The sequence below is a fragment of the Chiroxiphia lanceolata genome, chromosome 6 (genome assembly GCF_009829145.1).
Source record: "Chiroxiphia lanceolata isolate bChiLan1 chromosome 6, bChiLan1.pri, whole genome shotgun sequence".
Taxonomy (NCBI): Eukaryota; Metazoa; Chordata; class Aves; order Passeriformes; family Pipridae; genus Chiroxiphia; species Chiroxiphia lanceolata.
The window spans coordinates 29,623,881-29,650,056 of NC_045642.1; the positions used below are offsets into that span (position 1 = coordinate 29,623,881).

Genomic DNA, 26,176 nt, shown 5'->3' on the forward strand with positions numbered 1-26,176 from the left:
CAGGCTGTGCAGTTTGCTCAGTGCCTGAAAACATAATTTCTGTAGCAGCACAGCTCTGCAGCTGACCTATAAATGCTGGTGCTGGGCAGGCTAATTATCTCCAATGCAGCACTGCCCTGGCATGGCTCTACGGCTTCCCACTCCAGAATTAGCTTAGCTGAGACTTGTTTGGGTGTCTGTGCTGTCCTTCACGGTATGGTGGAAATGGTGGAAGAGCATCACATGCATACACCAGAGTGCGGCATTACTCTGCTCTAAATGTAATGGGGAAGTGCTGGGCTACAGAGCAACAGTCACTTAACAGCGTCCTCTTGAAAATTTGTCTGACTTGGATGAAGGTTTGGTCATCTTGGACCTAATTTTGGAACATCAAGCCCTTGTCTCTTCTGAAATCAGTGCTTGATAGTATATGGTGCCACTGAACAAAATGTTGACTAGCGTGCTCCAAGTTCCTTTTTTTTCTGTAAAGCAGTTACCAATGTTTGATAGATAATTACTAAATAGTACCCCTCTGACCTATCAGGGTAACAGACCTGTGTCTCTATGATCTTTTTGCTTAAAAACCAAAATACTAATAAGTAGATGTTGGGAGGGTGATGTAAAAAGGTGTGTGGAAAATAATTGGGGATTCTCTTACTCCAGATTTTGAGATCAAATAAGGCAAGTGAAATTGATAAAACTGGCTCAGTGTCAGGTTTAAGTGAGAAGAGAGATAAATTAATTGCACATCCTGTAGCAACTGTGTTTATGGAGGTTCGGTTGTTATATTTAATACAGGTTAGTGCCTTATGTGGAAAGGATTAGAGAGCATTTTTGGAGACCTAATTCCAGCCAGCTGTATAAACACAGAGCCCATTTCTGTTGGTCTGTAAAGATCTCAATTTGTTTGTCTCTAGATAATTTCAAAATCACTCGTCTCCTTAAGAGGAACGGGGAGATAGGGGATATATCCTAGACCAAGATAGATTTGTTTCTTTTCCACTAATGCTTTCCCAATTCCCACTTTTCTTTTACTTTAGTACTGGATAAATGAATACACCTCCACCTTGGGGATTGGTGCTTCCACTCTGGCATCGAGATCTACGGCAGAGGTATGAAGTAGTTCCTTTTCACTACCTGCAGAACATGGACAATAGGAGTGCCCTAGTCTGATATGGAAAAGTATCACAATTGTACAGCTTTTGGCAAGGAATGTTTTGAGGAATGAAAAACTCAGCCAGTTCTCTTTTAGAGTCTATTGTGCAGTCAAAGAAGAACTTGTGCAGTTCTGTCATGAGCCATGTAGCCCTTCTTATTTTCAGCATGTAACTGCAGGCCTCTAAGCTTGTGCAGGTGTGAGCAGGATGGCAGATAGGAGGAGCTATGTTGGAAAGCATTCCAAGAGTAGTAAAGGAGATGGATAGAGAATGGGAGAAATGAAGGAGGGCGAAGAGAGGCAGATCAGTAGTGTTTTAAGATCAGTGGTGTTTTAACACCTGCATATTGTGTTTATGCTAATTCCCTGTCAGGGTAAATCCATTTTCCCAGTCTTTATGAATGCCTATGGTCTAGAAATCTTGTAATCTGGGTTTCCAGATTTTGGAAACTGTTCATTTGAAACAACAGACTTACAGAGAAAAGAAAATGTCTTGTAAGACTTTGAAATTGGTCTGGATAGACCTAAAGCTGGTTAGAGCCACCCATTGCAAAAGGTGAAGTCAAGGGATCTGGGGAACAGCTGTAGTGCAGTGAAGGATGGGCTAACATCACTGACTTTCTGTTTCCCTCTTCAACACTAAATGGGAATGACTTGGGCCTACTCACTCATGGTATTTTTACCCCAGTGCGATTCAGTAGACAGATCCCCTGAGGTGCCATTTCCATCGTTGACACAGGAGGCTTTCACAGGACCCTGTGGAGATGGCCTGTGGGACACTGTGAGAACCCAGGCTGTGTTTCACAGGCTATGCAGGTGGCCTGTATGACATGGAGGGACTGTGTGCTGAGGCAGCAGAATGCAATCAGCCTGGGCTTTCTGCAAAGACTTCCTAATCACTGCCTGTAAATACCTCTGAAAGATTGATTTCTCCCTACTCTAGAAAAGACTTCTTAAAGCTCAGTAGCACCACTGGCAGCCTCTCACAGTTTATCCAGATGCCTTCAATGCAGAACTTTGCACTGAGAGGAAGTCACCTGGGTGGGCACAGAGGCAAGACTCAGAGAGTTTTCCTGGTTGCCTGTGGGAAAACAGCAGTGTTAGCATGGAGGGAGGCTGTGAGGGCACCCTCAGTTTGATAGGTAACCAGAGAGTGAAAATGGCTTTCTGAGTCTGGCTGAAAAAGATTTGGCAATAGCCCAGGCCCTGGTGCTGATGTTGAGCTGTGGCAGACAGCTGCCATAGACTTTTTCCTGACATGGCGTTAATTTCAATTACTCACAGCCTGTTTCTCTCCTTGTCAGAGTTTGCCTATGGAGGGCATCCCTACCCTTTCAGTGGGATTTTCGAGATCACACCTGGCAGTGCGGTAGAACTTGGCGAGACCTTTAAATTCAAGTAAGGGCCCTTTTCTATATCTTCTCCCCCGCCCCTGGTAGCCATCAATGTTGGAGGAGCAGGGAAGTCCTGTCCTCTGGGTCCCCCCTGCACTTTCCTCATAAGTGCCCTCAGTGCACCCTTTACATGATCCTAATTCAAAGGCAGCCCTGCAGGGATTTTGGAGATAGATAAAAGAGCATGTACACCAAATAGGGAACAGTGCTGAACTGTGTTTGTCAGGGATTAAAAGCATGTTTACAAATGAGTGCAGTTCTCTTTTCCTATTTTTTCTGTTTTCTGTTCTCCCAGTTTCACCTGTTACACAGAGCCAGTGCACAGGGGAAAAAATAAAACTTCTCTTTTTATGACTAACTTCTATTTGTGGATACTCCAAAGAGTACCTCAAGTCATCTCCTGTGTTTATTGCTGCTCTGTCACAAGGGACAGACTGGCTGCCAGAGGAGTCTGGGAGGATGCTGCATTCATGTGTTCTTCAAGGTGCTCGAACTGTGGGACTGTGGGTCAAGGAAATGCCCGTGGCAGGTGGCACTTGACCTTCTCAGACCACCTGTTCATGTTGAAGGTTGTTGGAGACTTTTATAATAAGTGCTATTGAGTGAATACTGGGAGAAGCAATAGGGTTTTTGCATGTTTTCAGTCTGCTTCTTCCTGGCCCACCCCATGGGAACCCTCTCAATTGTGGAAAAAAAGGTATCTCCCTCTGTCATAATGGGAAATTTTTGTTGTGGGATGATGGGCAGAGTGAGAGCAGACCCAGAGCTGGTGGGTGAGCAGGAAGTTCTTGGGGCTGTTGCCTGTGTGGTAACCTGCTTTGTGGAAAAGCTGGGACATTATTGTGCCATTCTGTTAGTAAGAGTCTCTGATAGCCTCAGATATGATGTCCATAATGTTTAAGCCTGTCCTTCTTGCCAATGTCTAATCATTTTCTTCTCCCTTAGTACGTATCATGCTCTTCACTGTACCTGTCCATGTTTCCTGTTGTGTGTTTTGTTTTAACTAGAGAATCCATTGCCTTGGGCACCACAGACTTCACGGAAGAGGATGTGGATAAGATTATGGAAGAGCTTGGCAAGGAGTACAAAGGAAATGCATACCACTTGATGCACAAGAACTGTAATCACTTTTCTGCTGCTCTGGCTGAGGTGGGCACAGATTTTTTTTTTTATTTATTTTTACTTCTTCAGATATGTAGTAGTGCTCACAGGAAAGGGAACTGGAGTCAGCACAGCCTGCCAGATTGGAGCCCATAGCCCAATCTCCTGTCTCTACCCTTAATATTTTTGGAAGCCTTTTGCTGTTGAAAGGGATTGGATCAGGAGGTGGAGATATGGTAGGTTTATCACATGTTTTGTCTAAACTTTGTGGGAAATTAGGAGTGCCTGTAATTTGTTTCACTGAACAGGCACTGAGCAGGAAGGGCAGACCTGGTTAGCATACAAATATGCATTTTAATAACAAACATAAATAACCGTACATGATCTCCAAAGGCATAAAAATGGTTTATAAGTGTTCTGAAAACAAAAATTTGCAGTATTCAGGAAATGGGTGTTCTTTTTCCTCATTTAATGTGCACCATCCAAAACACAATAAAAAAAAAAGAATTGATTTTCTCATAGACATCTTTGGTGCTATTCATGTCCATGTTCTCAAAACCACTGTTAATTTTAACAAAGCTGTTATTTCTCTTCAGACACAACTGAAGCACAGAGACAAATTTATCCCAGCTATCTGCTGATTTGGGGTATCTGACTTTCTTTAGTTCCCAAAATTCTGATTATTCTGGGGGGAAGCTGCCTTCCTCCTCACCCCCCCAGATGGGATGTTTAAAGTGCATTTCAATTAATGCGTGAGCATTCAGCATTTGTGTAAATCTGAATTCTGGATCTTGACCCAGTGCCAGAAAAAGATGGGAAAAGCATAAGATGGAAGTGACCTCCCATAAAAACTGTTTCTGTGCTTTCCATAGTTGTTTTATGGCAAACACAAGGAGAGAATATCATCATTACACTAGAATATGACTGCCATAATGGTGAAATTTTCATTTCTCTTTCTGGAGTCCCCATTCTCATTCATTACACATCTCTTGCCTTTCTTCATCATATGGGGCAAGAGTCCTATGCCAATAACTTCTTTTGCCTCACGTGTCCATTCAGCCCCAAACAAGCCCATCATGGATCCCAAATGAGATGTGTAGAAAAAATACTACATGATTTCGTAAGAAATTCCCTAGTGAATCTGAGAATCAGCAATTAATTTACAAGTGACCTGCTTAGGCTCTAAGGGACACCAACTCTCTATTGGTTTCATCCTTACTAATTATATACAGAGAAAATTACTTAGTCCTTTCTGTAAATGTTAGTGAATTAAAACAAACAGGAGGAAATTGAATTGGTACAAACAGAGAATGAAGTTTCAAGCAGTACCGAGCAAATCAATATTAGCCACACAACTAGTCTGGAGTCAAATAATCAAATTACAACAGAAAATGGAAACTTCAAAAATTATGAAGGAAACCCAGGAGAAAGCTATGTGATTATTAGGGAAAGGTAAATAAAACCCTTTACTTGCAGCAGTGAAATAACGTCCTTGCTTAATATGTACTTTGATAGGTAAAACTTCTTTGTGAGGGGATGAGGGGTGGACAGTGGTGAACAGTGACAGGACCCAAGGGAATGGCCTGAAGTTGTCAGGGAAGTTTAAGTTGGATATTAGAAAAAGGTTCTTCTCCCAGAGGGTGGTTGGGCACTGGGACAGGCTCCCCAGGGAAGTGGTCACAGCACAAGCTGGACAGAGTTAAGAAGCTTTTGGACAACACTCTCAGGCACACGGTGTGACTCTTGGGGATGGTCCTGTGCAAGGCTAAGAGATGGACTCGATGATCCTTGTGGGTCCCTTCCAATTCAGCATATTCTGTGATTCTGTGTCCAAACCATAAGCTCACAGCCACTTTTCCTTGATTCTACTGCTACATATCAGTGAATCCCTCACTGCCTCCTCCTTATCTAGCCTTCCAAACACAAGTCAAGTAAGACATCTTATAAAAAAAACTAGTAGGGTATTTTAAATTTTGCTTTCAACATGCCTTCAGTGAGCATCTTTATAGGAGTGGAATTTAGGGTTAAGTTTTCCTGCAAGAGCTTTCTTGGTGGATTCCAAGTGCTCATTCATTGCTCCGTAACCTGTCTAGATAATAAAGCAACAGCCTGAATGGCGAGTTCTGACACTTCTGGTCCCAGGAGCAGAATTTACTCAGGATTTACGTCAGTTTAAATAAACTCTTCAAAGGCAAGAAGGATTTTTTTTGTTGCTGTTGCTCTTCACATATGCCTGTGTTTATCAACCCTCTCTAAAGCATTACAAATGCAAACCCAGGGGAGCTGAACAGCAGGCCCAGGAGCAGAATGTCCTAGATAGTCTCTAGCATGGGGATATAGAAAATGGGAGCTGAAATTATTATAAAAATTGCTGGTAGTAGGGCACTAAGCAGAAGTCCTAGCCATCCAATGTGCCTCAGTCAGCATGAGAAATATGTGTGCTGCTTTACAATGGATATCTCCATCTGTTTTGGTAACACAGTAGTTTGGCAATCATTGTGTTTCAGAGCTGGGTGAGAAGTAGCACAGCTTATCTTGGGGTACTTCTGACCTCTTGAAGGAAAGACTACTTGAAATCTGTTGAGACAGAACCTGCTTGAACTGGAAGCAATGAAAGTTTCTATTCTCATTTCTCAACATCTGATTGCTTGCTCAACTTCACAACTTAAGTGATTTTTTTTTCTTCTTCTTGCTGTAGTTTCCATTAAAACTAAACAAACCAAAAATCACTCCATTGGGAAGCTCCAGTCCATTCCATGTAGAGCTATAAGATGCCTCACAGTGCACAGAACATGCTGTCCAGATGATGTTTGCCTCACAAACCTGTGTAGATATGTGTCACCATAGAGGGCAGAAAACAGAAATTGTACTTATGCCCTAAAATCAATTCCAAGATGACTCTCTTTAGTGTTTGTTTTGCTCTTCAGGCCCTTCACCTGTGAAGGAGCAATAATAATAATAATAATAATAATATATAGTAATTAGCATCTATTTATGCATAGTCATGTTATGTGGCAGTTAAAGACAGTAAACTTGAAAACTATCCAAAGAATTAAAGAAAATATGTAGAAATTTTACTCAACAGAATAAAATTATGCATTAGAACTGGGATTTAATTCCAGCCACAAATAAAAGCAGCCAAGGATTTTTAAGTAAGTGTAAATTCTTGGTCTCTCTGTTGTTGTAGCCCCAATGGAAGGTGATGCTATCTGTACTGCAATGCCCTTTCACCCCAGAGAGGGGTCAGGGTGGAGGATACTTTTTAGTTTGAAAGAGAGAATGACCAGCTGTGCTTCCAAACAGCCTTTTAGGCTTTTCTGCTCATGGGCATAAGCAGTTGCAGACAATCAAGGAGATGGTTGTTCTGAGCCTTGTGGCTAATGCCAGGCAGATCACTTCCCTGCTCTGTGCCCAAGTATCCCCCCCTTGTATACTGGGTTATTTCCTTCCTTCAAAAAGGGCCCTGGAATCTTTCAGTGACAGCTCTTTCATCTGCCAATGTTAATTATCTGGTTTATGGTTTTTAGCGTTCTTTTTCAGCATGGAAAACCAGAGATAGAGCTTTATAGCCAAGCGGTGATGTACGAGTTAATGCATGTTTACGCAAATGCGTCTAGCAAGCCTTGAGATTTGGTTGTAGGCCTGTGATAGGTAGCTGTGTTTGGCAACCTTAATTTCCTTATCTGACTTTGGGCTTGCAAATTAGCGTCCAGACAGATGTTGCCCTGGTGGAAGGGCCATGGCCTGGGAGGATAATACCATCTGGTCATACAGACTGAGGGCAAATGTAGCCATGTGTGCTGCTGGCTGAGGTCACAATTTTGAAGAGGGAAGGGAAAGGAGGTGTAAGGTTGGCTCTACTTCCCATATTGGCTTTCTCAGGATCACACTGTGAGACAACAGTCACATGCCCAATTGCCTGTAGGACCTGTAGGACAGGTTCCTCATTCTTGGAAGGACTGCTAAACTTTATTTTCAGATTTTTGTTTTCTTTTCCTTTACCAGTGTTCTCTCAGTAAATAAAACATCCATTCAGAAATCTTCTGTCTACATTTGTTAAAGAAAGATTTTTCTGCCGAATTCCCATTTAATACAATGATGCCTTGGGTTCCACCATGATAACTGGTATTTGTAGTCTTCAACAGTTACGTGCAGGCTGACTGCTAATGGTTAGGGGCATGTGGACCTATGATCATGACTGCCATTTGGCCATGCATCTTGAAAAATCCTTAGACTATAGGAAGTTCAGCACAGGCAGATAAGCTCTGCTTAACCACTGGACATGCCTTTGACCTATCTACCTCTGGAAAAACTCACTTTGCAGTGCAGCCTCATTGTGTGCTGCTGTGGCATTTAGCCTCTCCCTGCAATGCCATGCATCTCATATGAGTCTTCTGATCTTCCTGCCCACATTCACTTGTAAGCTGCAAAGGGCTTTGTTACTCTCTAATTGCCACTTAGCTCTGAATTTTCCCTACTCCCTACTGCAGACTGCCAAGCATATTCACCTTGCTCAAGACTTAGTTCTCTCCCTCCTTTGCCAGTTCCCTACAGACTTCTAATGAGCAGTGACTGGATCAAAGAAGCATGGCTGGGTCTCCTCACAAAGCAGCTCCTCTGGAAAGAAAACATAGAATGCCCAAGTTTCAGCTACAGGAGTTCAGACTTCCATCTTCCCCAATGCCATTTCATGGCAGTCTTATCAGTAAGTGATTCAGTGAACATGTTGCATGATCAGAAGTCTCTTCCTGTGAATTCTTCTTCATCAGGAACTTTGGGTTTTTTTAAGAAGTGAAGAACTACCAGAAAGCATAAGTATCTGCCTAATAAGTGCTGCACACCATCTTAATTAGTTTTGAAGGACGTTCTGATGTAAAGTAGGGCAGAATTTCCTAGTGGATAATCATGAGAAAATGAGAAAGAAATCGGATGCGCTCCCTGTGCATTTGCCCAGCTTTAACTTAAGGTCACTGGTACATACACCACTTAATACCCCTTTGCAGTCTCCCTTTACCCTCACCATTTATGTCCATGTAGGAAGGCGAGAGGAGCTTGATTTAAATCAGCACTCTGACTCCTGCAACATGGTGTCATGATACCTGTATTTATAAATCACTTAAGCAAATTGATTGTGGATTAAAATGAAGAGGTTCATCAAACTGTGGTTAGCAATTTGCCTACAAGAAGTTTACTCCTTTCATGTTGCTTATGCTGACAGTTCTGAAAATCAAGTAGTATCCATACCATTACTCTCTAAAGAAATTGTCCAAGAGTATGGGCAATCCTTATGGAGGACTTATGTTTGCAATTTCTGCAAAGAAAAATCAGTCAAGCCATGAGCAGCAGATCCCAAACTTCCCATCCTATTCTGAGCTTATGTTCCTTTCTGTGTTTCAGTACTTCGGGGGGTTTTCATTCTGATGAAGTTACGCATGTATGGGGAATTCAGTTAGGACTATGTCAATATTGGATACAGCCCTTCTGTTTGATCATCTGTTTTTAAGTTACTTTGTTCCAAACAATCCCCCATGTATACTTACAGCAATATGTTCAAAAGGCCCTTCAAGGAATTGCAAAATATTTATGTTCTTTATGAGTCGTCCTGGCTGATGAAAAAGGGTATTTAAACTCTGCCAGATGGAAAGAAACACTGGCTTTTGAACATTAAAAAAGCATTTTAAAACAAAAAGAAAGGGTAAAACAATTAGTTCTTTCCATAATATGAATTGTTGAGTTTCCTGATTCTTTCAGAACATGGAGACGTAAGCAAAAGAACAGAAGTTATGAATTGCTGTAAAGCAGACATAAAGGAAGAGGAATACATTTGTAGTTTCAGGAAAAAAACAAACTCAAAGAAATTCCTGGACTTTAAGTTCCCTTGCAAGGACCTGCAGGTCTGAGGTCCCAGTCTTGCCACTGCTTTGCAGAAGCACTTGTCACTGCAGCAGTGGCCACAAGGAAGTATGACATGAGGTGCCAAGAAAGATTGCAGTTATATACTATGTCATGAAAACTGTAAGGTAGGAGCACACAGACAGAGGGAATTGTGAAATTGCTGTCAGAGGGTTTTTTCAGTGCAAGATTTCCCTGCAAGTCTACTTGGAGTCATGGAAGGTAGATATTAGGTGAGGCACGAGCATACTTGGGCCAGCTTGTACTTCTGAACACAGAAGGTAAAAGTGAAAGGTTGATTGACAGGGTTCAAATATGGGCATATGATATCAAGATCTGAGCCCTGCTGATGTGTGGGCATATGGTGAGTGTACAGTGCCTGAGGACAGGTTCTTTAGAGGAGATAGCAGTAACTAGAGGATCAGAGGGAGGATGAAGGGTTTTCTGCTGTGAAGTTCTTCTCCAGCTTGGCAATTTTCCTCAGTGTTGAGTGTAAGGATCACACCATGTCACTGAATCTTAGACTTTAAAAAAGGTTTTGCTGCTTAGCCCATTCACAAACAGAAGACAACTCATTTCACTTCCCACCAGCAATTTTCTATGCTTCTGAAGTTTCCTAAGCCATGGAGCTCTGTTCTTACCAGAGTGATGACAGTTGCTACAGCACATCTCAGAAAAGGACATACCACCAAGGGAAAGGAGAAAACCACCTTTGAATCAGCACCATAACTGGAAGATAAGTGGAATGACTTAAAGAAACTACTCCTTCTCCTTCCATTGATGTGATTACTGCCAAGCAACTGGAATTATCCCTATTTAAGGAAACTCTTCAGTACCTTGCTATAGGACATATGGTGCATAATTATCAAAGAAGTGTGGCTTCTGAGCACCAGGGAAGGCAGCCTCTTTTAGTCCCCAACAGCCTTACTAATGGTGGAATAACAATAAAGTCAGTGGGTGTTATGGGCTCTTTTGCTAAGATATGAAGTTGATGCTCATCATAATTAGGAAATTAATTGTGAGGCAGTGGTTTCATTCACCTAACAAACTGCTGATGTTGGGACTTTACCTGAGAACAGCAGTGGCAGAAGGTTTTATTCTTATATCATGTCTTTCCTCCATCTTCTTGAAAGAGGAATGATATGCTTTTGATTTTTATGAGTAATTTATCTTAAGTACTGGAAAAGATCAAACTCCTCTGTATACCCTGAGAAACACTTAAGTGATCTGGTATGAATTTCCTCAGAGTCGGTGACAGCAGAATCTCACCACATCACTGAGGGGTGACGAAGCACAGTTAAAAATCCCTATTTGCTTCCAAAATTATCTCATCTTTCTCTTATACCCAGAGAAATCTCTTAAAAAAAAAAATCAGACCTAACTGTAAAGTTAGTGTCCACATTTCATCATTCTTCATAAGGCTATTTAAAGTCATTTGGATTTGAGGAATTAAAAACTCTTCAGGAAAACAGATTGGTATCTCATTATCCAGCTTCCTTTTGTACCCACCGATCCTTTCCACCCCTTTATTCCTTTAAATATTAACAAATCTGTTTCCTTATTTCTCATAATTTCTTGATCCAAATGACTGGACTCAGGGGACAGGGGTCAGAGACGCCATCTGGGTAAATGGCTAAAATCTGAACTAATTATTAGAGTTGAGCTGGGATTTTTGGAGCCAACCAAGTCATCAAAAGAGGAGCCTTTTAGAAGGATCTGATAGTTTTATAAAACTTCTGCTGGGATGCTCTGTGGGTTCAAACAAGGCTTTTAGCTGATGAGACATATTCACAAGTAACTGAGAGAGAGAAGCTTGCTGAGGTGCATGAGAGAAAATTGGATTAAAGATTTATTTACTTTTTTTCTTATATTTCGGCAAAAGTTCTGAATATCAGCCATAAGATGTTCTGAAGCAGAGAGTCCCTCAGCCTTTCTTGTGGGAACTGTCCTACTTTAATTATTTACATAAATAGGGAGATAACACATTTCAGCAGGAGAAGAGAAAGGCCTGAATCAGAATTTTTGTGTTTCTTGTTTTAGAAACTCATTTTGAACTTGTTGAAATTGCAGATGTCTCTAGAGAGAGAATATTATTTTGGAGAACTGGGGATCTTGTTCTTGGGCTGAAGTGGCCTTGAAAAATACACCTAGAGGTTAACAAAGTGAGCTTGGCCCATTCTTTGTTGACACAGGAGGAAAAGAGTCTTCTAAGCATTTGAGGTGGCTTAGGTCAGCCTTGGAAAATTCTTTAGCATCCTAGATGAGGCTGGCTACTAGAGGGCAGGGATTATGAACCCTGTCACAATTGAATGCTTTGCAGCCTGTCTTAGACCTGTAGCACTTCATACTCAACCTGGGAGGTAAATAGCTTCCAGTCTCCTGAAGTCAGTAACCTCAAATTGGCCTAAAAAGATGGTCTCCAATAGGAAATACCCTGAAGATTAACAAATGGAGTCCACACAGTGGATCCTGCAACCTGATGGATACAGAGGACTGCAGCAGGCATCTAGCATACTCAATATTGATGACAACACAGTGATATTATTACATCACTGCATGCCAGATGGGATGGAAATGCTTGGTGAAGCCACACATCTGAATATCCTTGGGAGGTAGGGGATGATCTTGGTGCAATCAAGTTTGCTTGCTTGATCACTGGATGCTAGGGCTTCTTTACCCCTTCCTTTGTATTACTGGTAAATATCTGCGCTACTGATAGTAGCAGAGAGGCATTGTCATTGCATATCAGTCTGATAGCAGGAAATACATATCACTTGTGACTGCAGTGCAGCAGGAGATATCTTTGTGATTGGCTTTACAGCTGTCTGGTGTATACTTCCCTGATGGTATGGCTGTCTCAGCTGTGCTTTGTCAAGGTGGTTGGAGCTTTGGTAGAACAGAGGGACTGTGTTTTACTGGTAGAGGGTGTGGAGCTGTGCTGAAGTGACAGGAGATGGTGGTCAGTACATATTATTTTCTTTCTGGATATTCACCTGTCTTTTTTCAGCCACAGCAAAACTGACAGCATATAACAAACCCACACCAGAATCCTACTTTCCTCAGAGAAGCTTAATTTTTAGCAAATTCTCTGAAAGAAGGAAGGTTTGCTGAATCAAGGACCAAATGAGGACAGTTTTTAATCATCAGTTAATAATACAAGACTATAGCTTTTCAGGTCCATCCCCAGGCACATGTGAGTTTTCATCATAAAGTTATTAAAAACAAGGAAGCTCTCCTTACCCTGAAAGCTATGAGAGAGAAAGGCTTAAACCTGAAAGAAGGGAGATTCAGGTGGCATTTGAGTCACAGTCAAAAGCAGCAGAAACTTTCATAAACCAATCTTTAGCAAATCCTAAGTAGACAAGTAATACTCATGTTTTCTTTAGTCAGCAATTGCTTTTCAGCTGCCTCTGTTGCAGAGGAGGTAGGTGTTTCGTTGAGTAAAAACCTAAGTGCAATTCTGTTAATGGCAGGGGAGAAAAATGCTCCCAAGACATAAAGGACAGAAGGAAGTGAACGAACAAACAAACAAATAGCCACAGGACAAGAAAGAACATTAGGAAAGCTTTATTTCCTGGTGCCTGAGCCAGTCCTCACTGAAGCTGATGGAAAGCTTTGCTTCATTGCAGCAGCCTTTGAACGTTGTTAGCTCTATGGGGAACAGACTATGTTTGCTTTGTGGTTTTTAGCTGCCATGTATGTTCAGAATAAGCTTATTTATAAAGATGCCCTGCACCCATAAATTTACCTCATGGTTTCAGGTTTTTCCTTTTGTTTCTTCCTGTATGTATGCACAACTTTGACTGCATGCAGTTAATTAACTGCTATATCGCATTTCCAGTGTGGTGTCTCTATGGTAAAATGACATTTCCAGGTGTAGTTTGTCTATCAGATGAGATATTTGAAGTCTTTGGGAATTTCTTAGAATGAAGGCTGCTATAAAAACATATTTTTTTTTCCATCATTAATCTCTCTAGCCTTGCTATCATGAATGAGTCCATAGGCCAACAAAAATTATTACTAGGATAACACTTACATGTACTTTTCAGCTCTCAGTCCATCTTCTTTCCCACTCTCTACTTGTGCATGGGAACAATATGAGGAGGGAAGTAATTTGAAACAGAAATCAACACTCCTTAAGTGGCAAGTTTTTAGCACATCATTTCAACTTCTTGGAAAAATGGTCCTTTTGCCACATATACCTCTGCAGTCACTTTAGGTTTTCCCTTTAATGTGGTCTATCTAGCAAAAAGAGATTAAAATTGAAGATATTTTAAGAAGAAATTAAAAAAAGGTGAGCTCTCTGGGGCTGGTGTAAATGTGGGTGTTTTTATCCATCTAATTTATTTTTTCTGCCTTTTGCACCTGCCTTAGCAACCTGAAACCCCTGTTTCCTTATCTGTTATAAGTAAGCATGATTCCTTGGAGCTAAGTTAATTCACAGTATCTGGGGAGTTCATCTCTAGTCACACCATCATAGAACCTTCGAGTCTCTCTGTGCAAATGCCTGAAAAACATGCTTCATTTCCAAAAATGAAGATGGCAAGAAAAATCCCTGTCCTTTAAACCAGTGCCTGTTGATAAATGAAAAGTGTCAGGAGCGTAAATGAACTGTCTGAGTGTGTTGATAGGCTTTTGAGACTGGTACCTTTCGCTTCGAAGTCCTGCCAACACTGTCAGACAGCAGGTCTTTCCCTGTTCATATGAATTCTTGTATTCTCCCTTCTCATTGTATGTCCATCTGCAGCAACCTGCCTCTCCCTAATATTAGGAAACACGGCTTGAGACTGAAACACGGGACTTTTCTGGTTAGCTGTGCAGAAAAAATAGATGTTCTTGATGTCCATCCCTCTATGCATATGGATTGGCCTGGTCCTGTTCAGCATGTCCATAACACTTGAAAGGATGACCCCATTAGGCAACAGCTGTTCTCAGCCACTGATCTTGAAACAGCAGCTGCTAGGAGAACGCAATTCCTCTTCATGACCTCATGATAATAGGAATGAATTGCAGTTGTTAATTCATTTGGTGGGATATTCTTTATTTTAAACGCCATTAACAAGCCCAGACTTAATTATACTCAGCTTTCCCCAAATGGTCATCTGTTATGAGGCCACTTGCTGCCTGTCCTATCACCCTGCAGCTGTTGGCTGTACTTGTAAGTGCTTTTTACAAGGACCTTCATGCTCAAGAGGGTATTCCCATGCTTCAGTGTTGGTACAAGACTAATCAGTGATGCCACTCAGAATTCAACTCTAAATATGGTTCAACAAGATGTCACATTTGCAGCCACTGTGTCTCTCCACTGGTGGCCTGGCCAGTGAAGCTGAAACAGTGCTATGAGTGCTGAGGTGCTATAAGCCAGATGTCTCATTTGACACAGAGCTATCTACTCCATCATCTCTGCTTGCAGACTGCAAAAAGGCAACTCTATCCTTCTATCAAGGTCCACAGAAGTGACTAACATGTTCCAACTAACATCATAAGGGGAGCAAGACTGTAGGTATTAGTCCCTCTTTTCAAGGTTTTCCTTTTTTCTTCACTCCTGGCTAGTCTCAGGCAGATGGTGCAGATGCTACCTCTGCTTTACAACACCCACAGCCCTGGGGAAGGCGTATAGGAGTTGCAGTGCCCTGCCTGCTGTGGAACAAAAAAGACTGCACAGGAGAATGGGGGCATTTCAGACAGTTGCTTAAAATAATTTAAAATTCCTTTGACTTCTACCTTTGACTCGCATTGCTACCTCCCAGAACACAGCCTCATTACTGAGCTCATTTATCCTCATCTATAGCTTCTCAGCTATACCCCTTCCTGTATAAGTCAGAGGCCATTCCTGGCTCTGCTGAATGTAGTCTGCATGCAGCCTCATGGCCCAGTGCCACCTCATCTATTCTGTTGATCCCCACAGGCTAGTTATATTCCCTAGAGTAGAAATTGTCATTTTTAAACAGTAACTATACAATAAATCTGTTTCAAGCAATTGAACTTAGCATGCCAACTCCACCAAGGTGAGACTGTGCTTTCAGGTGTTTTGTGAAGGCTGTATGTCCATTCTCCTTCAGAAATCTTATTTTCAGCATACACACTATGTACAGCAGCCGATCAGGAGTGCAGAGCTAGAGGTATGTTCTCTGTTGATGCACCCAAATTCCCTTAGCCCTGCCAGCACTGGCATCAGGTGGCAAGATGGCAAAAAGATGTCTGTTCATTGAGTTAGTAGTTTATTCTGGATGTGTCCAAGAACTAGTTTAATCAAATTGGCAGACTTCTCTTTCCACAGAGGCGTTTTGGCTACCCTAACATAGCCTGCAGGCTTTGCCTGGGCAGATGTGCTTGTTTGTGTCTAATGGCCTTATTCTGAAATTCTGATAGGCAACATCTACGCTATATTGCGTAGGCCTTGTAGGAGCCAGCTCATGCAAACATGTAATGATGTATCATGTATCATGCAATCATGTAATGATTCCCATTGGGCTCTAAAGTCTTTTCTCTCAAAGTGCTCTGAGGTGTGTGTTAGACTTCTCAGATGCCAATAAAAGCCCTTTGCATTCTCTAAGACACACTGAGGGGAATATTGCACAGTATCTCAAATGGATACAAGTCCCATGTGGATGCCACCTCATTTTTAGCAATGCTGCTAAGTCGAAAATCAGTGGGTGGTTCAGCAGGTGTTCAGTGCTGAACTCTCCAAGACTCAGTCTGATGACAACAATTGAAGGAATTAGCTTGTATTGTTTGAGGAATGTTATATTGCCTCTGTTCATTTTGATTTTCATGGATTGGAGCACTACACAGTGCCTTTGGGAGGGCTCACTTAAAAAAAAATCCTCGGTGCCTTCTATGCATGGCCTGAATCACCCCAATTGCATCATCCAGCACAACACATAACCTATTACATTTGAGAGATCTCTCTTAGGATCTACTCCTGATCAGCCCTTCTCTTTGTTTTGATCGGGGCTCAGCCTGTTACACTATCTCAGATAATATCTAGCATATGCCCATAGACTCAAAGCTCTCTCAAAATGCAGCACATTGATAACATTGTCTTCTAGAAGGCAGGAGACTCAGCATCTTCCATTGTTGGATGGCATTTCAACCCATGTTTCCCAGCTGTGAGGCTGTTTGCCTGCCCACAGCAAAGCTTTACAGGGAAATGTTAAGGCTTGCCAAGCAGGGACCTAACTCTTAGGACACTTAGGAGAGAGAAGAGGGGTACAGGGCAATTTGTACATTTTAGACAGTGACTTTTAGTGCAAAATGATACAGCTTAAGATGCTTAGAGGATATTTTTGTATCCCAAATTACTTGTTTCTTGATGAGTTGAAATCCTGGTGTGGATTTGACAACTGCCTAGAAATAGCACCAAAACTGTCAGGTCCCATTTCTCCCCTCCATTTGGCTTCAGCCACGCATGTCTGAACGGCTATTCCCGAAGCTGCCAGCCGGGTCATTCCCAGTTCTTTCAGAGTCCCCAGAAGAAGCTGCAGCGCTGGGAGACTTGTCTTTCTGTCACCAGGTGCCGCTCAGTGGAAGCTGCAAGTACGTGCAGCCTTCTCCCAGGTTTCTGCCTGAAGTGAGGACTGGTGTAGGTGGGCAATCAGAAGTTGTGCTCGCTGTCCCACATGGTGGATTTCAGTCTGTGATAGGGACTGGGTGCCTCTGAAGGTTGAGAATAACTCACACTTTCAGAACCTGAGAGTGAGAAAAGGGTGAGAAGGAGCTTTGATAGGCAGTGAGAGCTGCACACCGTTCACAGGGGGTTTGCAAAGCTTAGGGAAGCCCTACATGAGCCGATGTGTTCCAGGCATTGCTGCCACTTGTCCAGCCTCTCATGTACTCCACGAGGTTTCCCATCCCAAACACTTTTATGCCTCAGACAAGTAAGCTTATATCTCACATAGGTTTAGCCCTTCTGTGGACTGTATGTTTCTTAGCCCCTTCTCTAGTCAGCTACATATCAAAAGGCTCAGCTACTTTCTTTTCCAATGTCAAGCTCAGGGTCACTACAGGTGTCTTAAGTTTCCTAAAGGAAAGGTAGCAGGACAATTTGTATGGTGGTCAGGACCAGCAATTTCTGACCCCTAACAGTTTATTATTTATTTACAATTCCTCTCAGAGTTAGCAAATGATCTATCACAGAGAAGTTTACCCCCTTCAAAGAAGAAAACCTCACTTGTTTGGTAAGGAAGAAAAAACCCCGTGTGAAATCTTAAACGCTAAAAACATCTGAAAAAGGGTTCTGTTGATGGTAATAAAGGAAGGTAACAGGGTTCTGTGAGTTTATCATTGCAGTGTGTGGTTGTCAGTGAACTGATCTGCAGTAGGTAGATTTTTCTGTAACTTTATATGCAATTGGAAAACATCCACTTCATCTTGCTTGTGCTGTTTTATTTAAACTCAATTGGCTTAATCCTATGGCAGCCAGGTTTATTTGATGTTTCTCCATTAGCTAAGCACTGCTGGATGCTCCAGCACAATATGCTTTATGGCAAGGAGTGAGAAACACAGAAGCAGACTGTAGTTTTGGTGGCATTCCCTGCCATTGCCCTTTTGCTCCTATTGAACATTGTGTTCTGCTGTGGAATAGTAATGAGGCTACACTGACAAGAGGTGACTTGACAAGCATGACTGAGGAAAGGGAAACCACTTTGACTTTATCATTATCCTTAAGCTCCACAAACTGCCCTTTGTTGCTTGATGGCCTGATGCCCACACATCTCCATTCTTTTTCTGGCTCTTTCTTGCCTCACTAATTCATTCTGGGTGAAGAAGCTCCCATAAACAAAAGAGGAACATCTCAGCTTTGCTTCCGCATTGGGAAGTGCTATTTCAGTTGCTAGGGAATCTGCTTAGAAAATAGAGCCAACTCTTAAAAACAGTATTTCTATTTCCAGGCATCTTACCTTATGCTGTTCTGTTGTTTCAGCTAATTTTCTGAAGAATCATACTCTTGTTTAGTTCTTCTGTTAATGTCTGTGAGAAAGTCTTTATTAAAACGTAAAACTGCTTCAGAATTAAACTCACATGCATGCATACATCACAAAGAGCCTAAACTGAGTCACTTGCTACACTGGCAATATGCTGCCTAAGTTCCCGGATAGGAAGCAAGAGAAATGCTACAAAATCTAGAGGCGCAATTGTACTGAAATTTGTGACCTTGGCTCAGGGTCAAAGTACTGTAGTGTAGGCCAAAGTGTTCAAGTAGAACACATTGAATCCAGTTTTAAAAATTCAACAGTATTCTTGTGAAAATGGTCAGATGTGTCTGGTGAGAAAATGAAATGGATCAGCCAATTTTCTATGAATGAGTCTTAAGTAGAGGTTATAACCTGAGGTTATAATCTGAGGTTAGGTAGAAAGCAGCATTGGTAAGAACTGAAGTAAAAGTCCTTGGAGTGTATTAGGTAAAGAACAATCTATGCTTGCAAGTAATTTTAGCAGCTAAACGGCTCTGTTCATGCTCTGATTCCTAATGATAATGTCTCCAATTTCACACATTGATTTTTAAACAATGCATGTCAAAATAAAGTGAGTTCCGTAGTCAAATTAGCAAAGTCACAGGTTTGCTGCCTTCTCCACACCTCATTGGAAACTCCATGCTGTTGGAGCAAGCAAATTCCCTTATGCTCAAGGTAACTATTGGAGTGGGGCTTAGATCATTCTGCCCAGGCCTTACACATAAAGAACCAGCTGCTCATCAGCCATAACAACTGTAGTTGGCACAGTCCATCCCTAGAAAATATTTCAGTCGTTCTCCCTGAAAATTTCTTGAAAACTCTAAGCACTACATTTCCCTTATCAATAGAATCACAGAATATGCAGAGTTGGAAGGGACCCATCAGGATCCTTGAGTCCAATTCCAGGCCCTGCACAGGACACCCCAAGAGTCATGCCATTGGCCTGAGAGCATTGTCCAAATGCTCCTTGAACTCAGGCAGACTTGGTGCTGTGACCACTTCCCCAAGGAGCGTGTTCCAGTGCCCAACCACCCTCTGGGTGAAAAACCTTTTCCTGATATTCAAACTAAACCTCCCCTGACTCATCTTCATGCTGTTTCCTCTAGTCCTGTCACTGGTCACAAGAGTAAAGAGATCGGTACCTGCTCCTCCACTTCCTCTTGTGAGGATGCTGAAAACCACACTGAGGTCTCCCTTCAGTTTCCTCTCCTCCAGGCTGAACAAGCCAAGTGACCTCAGCTGCTTTTTTTAAGACTTTCCCTCCTAACCCTTCACCATCCTCGTGGCCCTCCTTTGGATGCTCTCTAATAGCTTAATGCCTTTTTCATATTGAGGTGCCCAAAACTGCACACAATATTCAAGGTGAGGCCGCCCCAGTGCAGAGCAGAGCGGGACAATCCCCTCCATTGACCGGCTGGTGATGCTTTTCCTGATGCCCCCCAGGACAGGGTTGGCCCTCCTGGCTGCCAGGGCACTGCTGACTCATATTCAACTTGCCACTGACAAGGACCCCCAGGTCTCCCTTCGCAGTGCTGCTCTCCGGCCTCTCATTCCCCAGCCTATACACACAATCAGGGTTGTCCTGTCCCAGGCACCAAATCCAGCACTTGCCCTTTTTAAACTCCATATGATTACTTCTCACCAAATAATCTCCTTAATGGACTACAGACAATCACCCTCTTAGTTTTTGCAGCAATTAGTATTAAATTAAGTGTAATTTTAGTAAGAAAGAGGGTGGGAGGAAGAGCAGAGGAATTTACTATTGGCAAAAGGTGCCGTATGGACAACCCTGGAACCACTAATCCATGTAAATTGTGGAATAAGGTCTGTGAGGTGGAGTTTCCTCTCTGTCTTTCTTGCTCCATGGGAGACAACAAAGGAAGGGAAGGAGAATTCAGGTATTATGGCTACTGAACCTGCCACAGACTTACAACTCTATTGGCTGGTGTAGGGCTGCACAGGCAGGATATTTATTTACTAAAGACAGGCTCTCGAGGCATGCCTGCTGATCAGTTCCACGTGCCTCTTCTGTGTCTTGTACAGGATACGGTAAAATGTAAAGGGAAACAATCTTTATGTAGTCTAAGCCAGATACAGCTACTAAAATCTGGCACCTGTATCTATGTGTGGTCACGTGCTACTGAAGAAATGGTCTGCTGCATGCAGAAAGTTGTTTCATTGTGCTGAATTTGATATGACATTGGAAAACAATATCTGTGCTAGCAGAGTGTAACCCAAACCAGTGTCAGGAGCATCTGTGATGGAACAGGCCTAGTGAGAACCTAGTATTTTTTGTTTGTTGCTTTTTTCCCATATTTAGGAAATACTGTATGAGGAGAAATTAAAGGGTGGTGTGCTAGGATAGGAAAAGGTCCCCCAAACACTGTAATTTGACTGATCCGGTATGTCAGCCCAAGGAGGAAAAGGGAGCAGCAAGAACAGTTTCTCAGGCATCTCCATCCCCCTAGTCAGACTCAGCTTTTTCTCAGCTCAAGGTCTGTCCAGCCATAGCTGAAATATTTTTCCAAACTTTTTGAGCTACTTGGAAAATAAATGCCATTGTCTTGGTTGAGAAGCACCAGCAGGCCTGTCCTTTCACCCATGGACTGCTGGGAGAACACGGTCGCCAAAGGCATTGAGAGCCATGAACTGTTTTCCCTGGTCTCTGCTGTGATGCTGACAAGAGCTATGGCTGGCAGGGCTCTCTGTGCATGTCAAGCAGTTTTGTAGACATTTACAGTTACACTGCTTCTGACTGCAGAAGATGCTTCTTTGTCTTCTGAGCAACAGGAAATTCACTGTGCTATAGTGATGGTGAGGATGGGGATGACATGGCCTCTATGCTTGTGTTTTGATACTATTAACCATGTTCCTTTTTGGTTTGCTCTACAGATATTATGTGGGAGAGAGATACCCCGCTGGGTGAACCGCCTGGCCTACTTCAGCTCATGCATCCCCTTCCTCCAGAGCTGCCTCCCCAAGGAATGGCTGACCCCAGCAGCCCTGCAAAGCCACATCAGCCTCGGCCTACACAAGGAGGAGCAAGGGGACACAACGGATGAGGAGTCACCCTCCACCTCTGCAGCCCCCTCAGCCTCAGGCACATCGCGAAGCTGTAGACATACGCGGGTCTAAACTGTGCCCAGCTTGCCCCCAAATAACATCCACGCTCTCATCCTATTTATTTCTCACACCCTTTTGCACACATTGTTTTCTCTCTTCTTCAGTGGACAACACAGGGGAGAGAAGACTTTCTACTTCAGCCCCTTTTCCAAGGGCTGCCACTACAGTTGCTTGGCAAAATGACTGTGAACCCCAACACAGAACTGAGGAGTGTGGTGACTAAACTGGATGCTCCTCGCAGGGCCCCCATGACCCTCAATCCACAGAGAACTGCTAAACCTCTCAGGCATGAGAGCATGCGTATGGGCAGAGTGCACATACTGTGATGTTCCTTCTCTGGAACTGTTTTATCTTTTTATCTCTTCTCCCTACCCATGGAAGCCCAGCAGCCTCTTCTCCATTTTGGCTGGGTTTCCCCTTTCCCTATGACAAATCTCCTGCCCATACCCAGTGAAGGAACCAGAGCCAGAACTCAACCTTCTCATCTCTTAGACCAGCAACAAACTCCAGTTAGCCCCACCCCTTTTGTGATTATCAGGTTTCTAACTCATGTGAAGGACAAATGAAAGGTGCTCCTATTCCACAACCACCAATTTTCAGTACTCAAATTTAAGAGCTCAAATTACTGTCCTGTTCTTGAAAATAATAACAAAGAACCTGGAAAATGAATGTGTTACTGTGGCTTTTCTTTGGGGTCAAAAAGAGGATGAGGCTGTGGTGGTTAAAGACAGCTGCTAAGTAGATGCAGAAATGACTGTTGACCATATTCATGGTTTTTGGCACAGACCCCTCTCAGTTCTCCTAATTTTAGGCAATATTCCTGGTTTCCTTTTTTCCCCCATATTCCCTGGGGAATCTCTCTCCTAGCTGACATTTGCTGGTTATATTTTGGGGAACGGCCCTTCTGAGCCGAACAAAAAGGAGAGTAAATCTGTTGGGAGGGTCAGTATTTCCTTTAGATTTTCCTCCTGCACTCACAGACCTAAAATATAGCCATCCTTCCCTGGCCTTTTTTGAGCCAACCCAAAAAAGTAAAAAATAAGTGGTGAACCCAAAGAATGTCAACCTGTTCCTTTCTCCTCCCTTTTTGGAGGTGGAGGGAAAACTTAGGGCCACATCTGGAAAGTGCGGATAACCCTTCCAATGCATGGGCCACCATGGTGCCTTCCATTGTGTGCACTGTTTCAGTGGCATGAAAAATGGGCACAGCTGGCTCACTGACCTCTCCAGGCTGGCTCCTGACAAGAATCCTGACAAGAATTTGCATGTATTTATAGATGTATTTATGCTAATTCTGACAGCTAATGAGAAAGCAATGGAGGAGGAGAGGACAAGTACACTAACTCTTCTACTCCATTACCTCACTAGGAATTCTAGACAGGAGGTGCAGGAAAAAATCAAAGGGGAAATCCAGGGCCCCTCTCTGCCTTGCAACTCCTCTTGGCTACACAAAGGAGGACAAAAGATGAACAGGCACCGTGTTGAGAGCGGGTTGCTGTTTTAGAAATGCTGTTCTCAACAGTTGCTGCCAAGTCAGAACTTCCACCCTCCACCCAGAAAGAATGACAAGCTCCTTTTTTTGGTCACAATTGCATGCTAAATCCAACCAGCTGTTTCTTTAGCTCAGGTATATAGAAGTATGTGCTTTCAGGGCTGAAGGTCTTGGCTATGATGTACATCATGTCTGCACAGACAGCGCTTAATGGTTTGTTACATGTGCATGGCCTTAGCGAATCAGGAGGCTCTGGAGAGATCTGTTGGGTGGAAGTGTAACTCACAGGATGGCCTCACGCCACTGCCTCCTGAAGTGATGCATGGTTGGGCAACAAAATTGTGATAACATGCCTCTCTTTTTCATCCTCTGTACAAATTGCTGCAAGTTCCGTACTGAAGTCATGTTCCTTATTAACCTTGGCTGCTCACAGCCAACGCTGCATTATGAGCAATTCTGCAGCTCCTAGTAACGACTTCAACACCAATTTTGATTACTCTGGTTTGTCCAGGAATGTTTAATAAGATTTCCATCCTGATCTCCATGCCACTGCCCAGAAACCATGTTACACAATGTACTATTTCGCTCTCTATTCCCCTGCAGTCGTGGTCATTGCAGCCTAAACTGGCAGTGCAAGCTTCATTTGTCTGAAATTTCCAGGGTTTCTGCCAATAGCCAGCAGCACATTATGTGCAGTGAATTTTAAAGGTCCTTCTCTAGGGAAAAGTGAGAAGAGGCTTTCCCAGAGCTTTTGTCTAGGCCAGGGAAACTGCAGTAGGAAAAACGTAGTTCCTGTTGTTGTGATAAAAGCCAGCCAGCCAGCCATCACCCTTGTGTTTCTGCTCTGCACCTGAGCTCCAGATAAAGCATCATGTACTCATCTAGGAGAGAACTAGGGCTCCAGAGGCACATTTCACAAAGGAAAAAATGCTTAATTGACTGTATGGTAACCTGGACAAGAAAACTGCATTCAGCCTCCTTGGGAACATGAATATGTGATTGAAGTATTGGGAACAACACTTGAGGAGAGCTGTGAATGTCATAAAAAAACCCAGATGTTTGTTTACCTACTTTTATGTTTGTCTATCTGTTTATGACAGTAGGGGTCACATCAAGGAGGTATTAAACCTGTGCTGTAAATCAAAACTAGAATCTATTCCAATCTTCAAAAGTATTTCTCCCCACCCCTCTCTGTTCAAGGTGATCAACCAACCAACAATGACAAGAACAAAGAGACACTGTGGAAATAAAATATATATTGATGATAGTTTTACCTCTGTAATTTAACAGCATTTGAGATTATTAAACATGAAGACATTTTAAAATCCTAGTTTACTGTTCCCATTATTACAAAATTATTGTTGTTACTATATAATTATATCATATTTGTACTTAGTTACACATTTGCTTTCTCTTGCTGCTTTCTGTGCATAACAACATGGGGTAATTTTAGATACCACCAGTTATCAATGAAAACAAAAAAAGCAGCTTACAAATCTTAACAAGAGCACTGAAACAAACTCTTAACCTTCTCCTTACTGCCAGGACTTTTGGTGCCCTTTTAAAAGTTGGGATGAGAGGGCACCAATTCTGCACATGGGCATCAGCAGCTGTGGGTTATGTCTCTAGCAGTGACCTAATAGTATTCAGGTGGGACAGTAAGACTGAAGGTGGGGTTACTCTAACACTGGAATATTAGAGGTACAAAACAAACTTTCTAGGGAAAGAGGAGGAGGAAAGTAAGTAATTACCTCTTTTCTCAGTATGTCTTTATCTATAATAGCAACTCTCTTAACTTCAGCAGATTATTTTTACTGATTTCTTTCTGGTCAGTTGCCTTCCTCTTCCTAAGTCTGTGATTTGAGGCCTATATCTCTCAAACTGTTACAAAGTTTTAGAGGGAACAGTTGTGCTTTCAGAGGCCTTGGGTGAGCTGGTTACCCAGCACTGAACCCGTGCTCCGTGATAAGTTCATGCCAGGCTCAGCACAATATGGGGATGGACACAGACCTGTTCTCTTGCTCTCATTGCTCCCAGCAGACAGTTTGAATATCTGGAATTCAAACCCATGTTGCCTTTGTGTTACCGAGGTACTCAAGAAGTAGTCATTTCCTGCTATGTTATTTCTTTTATTCTTCAGTTCTGTTTATTTGTCTCTAGGCTGGTAAGGCTCTCAGAACAAGTTATTTGACACAGGATTGCAAAAATATTAGCTTATCTTCTTATTATATGTGTTTGATTTTCTTCTCATTTTAGTTCCTACATATGTGCTGGCTTGTTGTTATGTTCAAAAAAGTATCTCCACCAATTCTTTGATGTGATTAATGGATAAGACCAAAGGAAGTGATCATCAGTGTTTCATTTTGAAATGTTCTTAAAATACTCTTTGAGTTGAGGCAGCAGGTGCCCTGTTCCACTTTATCCCTGCTCCGCTTGCCATCAGGCAATGAATTGGATTGTGAAAAGCCCGTGTAGTGTGACTCAGGAAGTACGCAAAAGAGGAGCTGTCATTCTTTGTCTCCATTCTGCTATTGCCACAGGCTACCAAAACATGGCAGAACCTCATCCTATAGTAATATAGGAAAACACTGCAGCCCATGGAGAATATGAGCTCTTGTCTCTAACAGGTCAGTGCTGTGCCATTGTGAATGGGGCTGTAGCTGAGCGGTGTTCGAGTGGATGGCACATTTAATTCCTATCAGGTATGAATAACTATTGATTCTAAATCTCAGAGTAAGGCTGTCTGTTGGTGCTGTTGTAGCCAACTTTACTTTGAAAACACTATAAAGGGTTTTATTAGTTCATTTTGACTGGGATAAGGGATAACAATGCAGAAAAACAGACAATGTGATCACGGTAATCTTCCTTCCACAGGAAACCAGGCTACAGAATGAATGATACAGCTAGGGGCTGGGCCTTCAGAACTGCTTTAATCAGAGAGGTGTGCATGCGGAGGGGGTGCGTGGGTGTGAGCGAGGGAAGAGGGCTGAGCCGTGGGTGATGCCCACAGCGCTGTGGCGGCTCTGGCACCGCAGCTCCCCCCGTCGAGCCCCCCGGGGCACGAAGCTCACAGGGCTCACAG

At 42.7% G+C, this 26,176-nt stretch overlaps 1 protein-coding gene across 1 annotated transcript in view; it reads left to right on the plus strand.

Moving 5' to 3' along the window:
• LOC116788437 (deubiquitinase DESI2-like) overlaps positions 1–24,424 on the plus strand; it is a 39,762-nt gene extending 15,338 nt beyond the window's left edge. The window contains 5 exon segments of the mRNA XM_032691279.1: positions 1,020–1,056; positions 1,059–1,091; positions 2,440–2,533; positions 3,537–3,678; positions 21,372–24,424. Of these exon segments, the coding sequence (XP_032547170.1) occupies positions 1,020–1,056; positions 1,059–1,091; positions 2,440–2,533; positions 3,537–3,678; positions 21,372–21,614 (549 nt within the window). The 3' untranslated portion in view covers positions 21,615–24,424.
• The last annotated feature ends 1,752 nt before the right edge of the window (positions 24,425–26,176 follow it).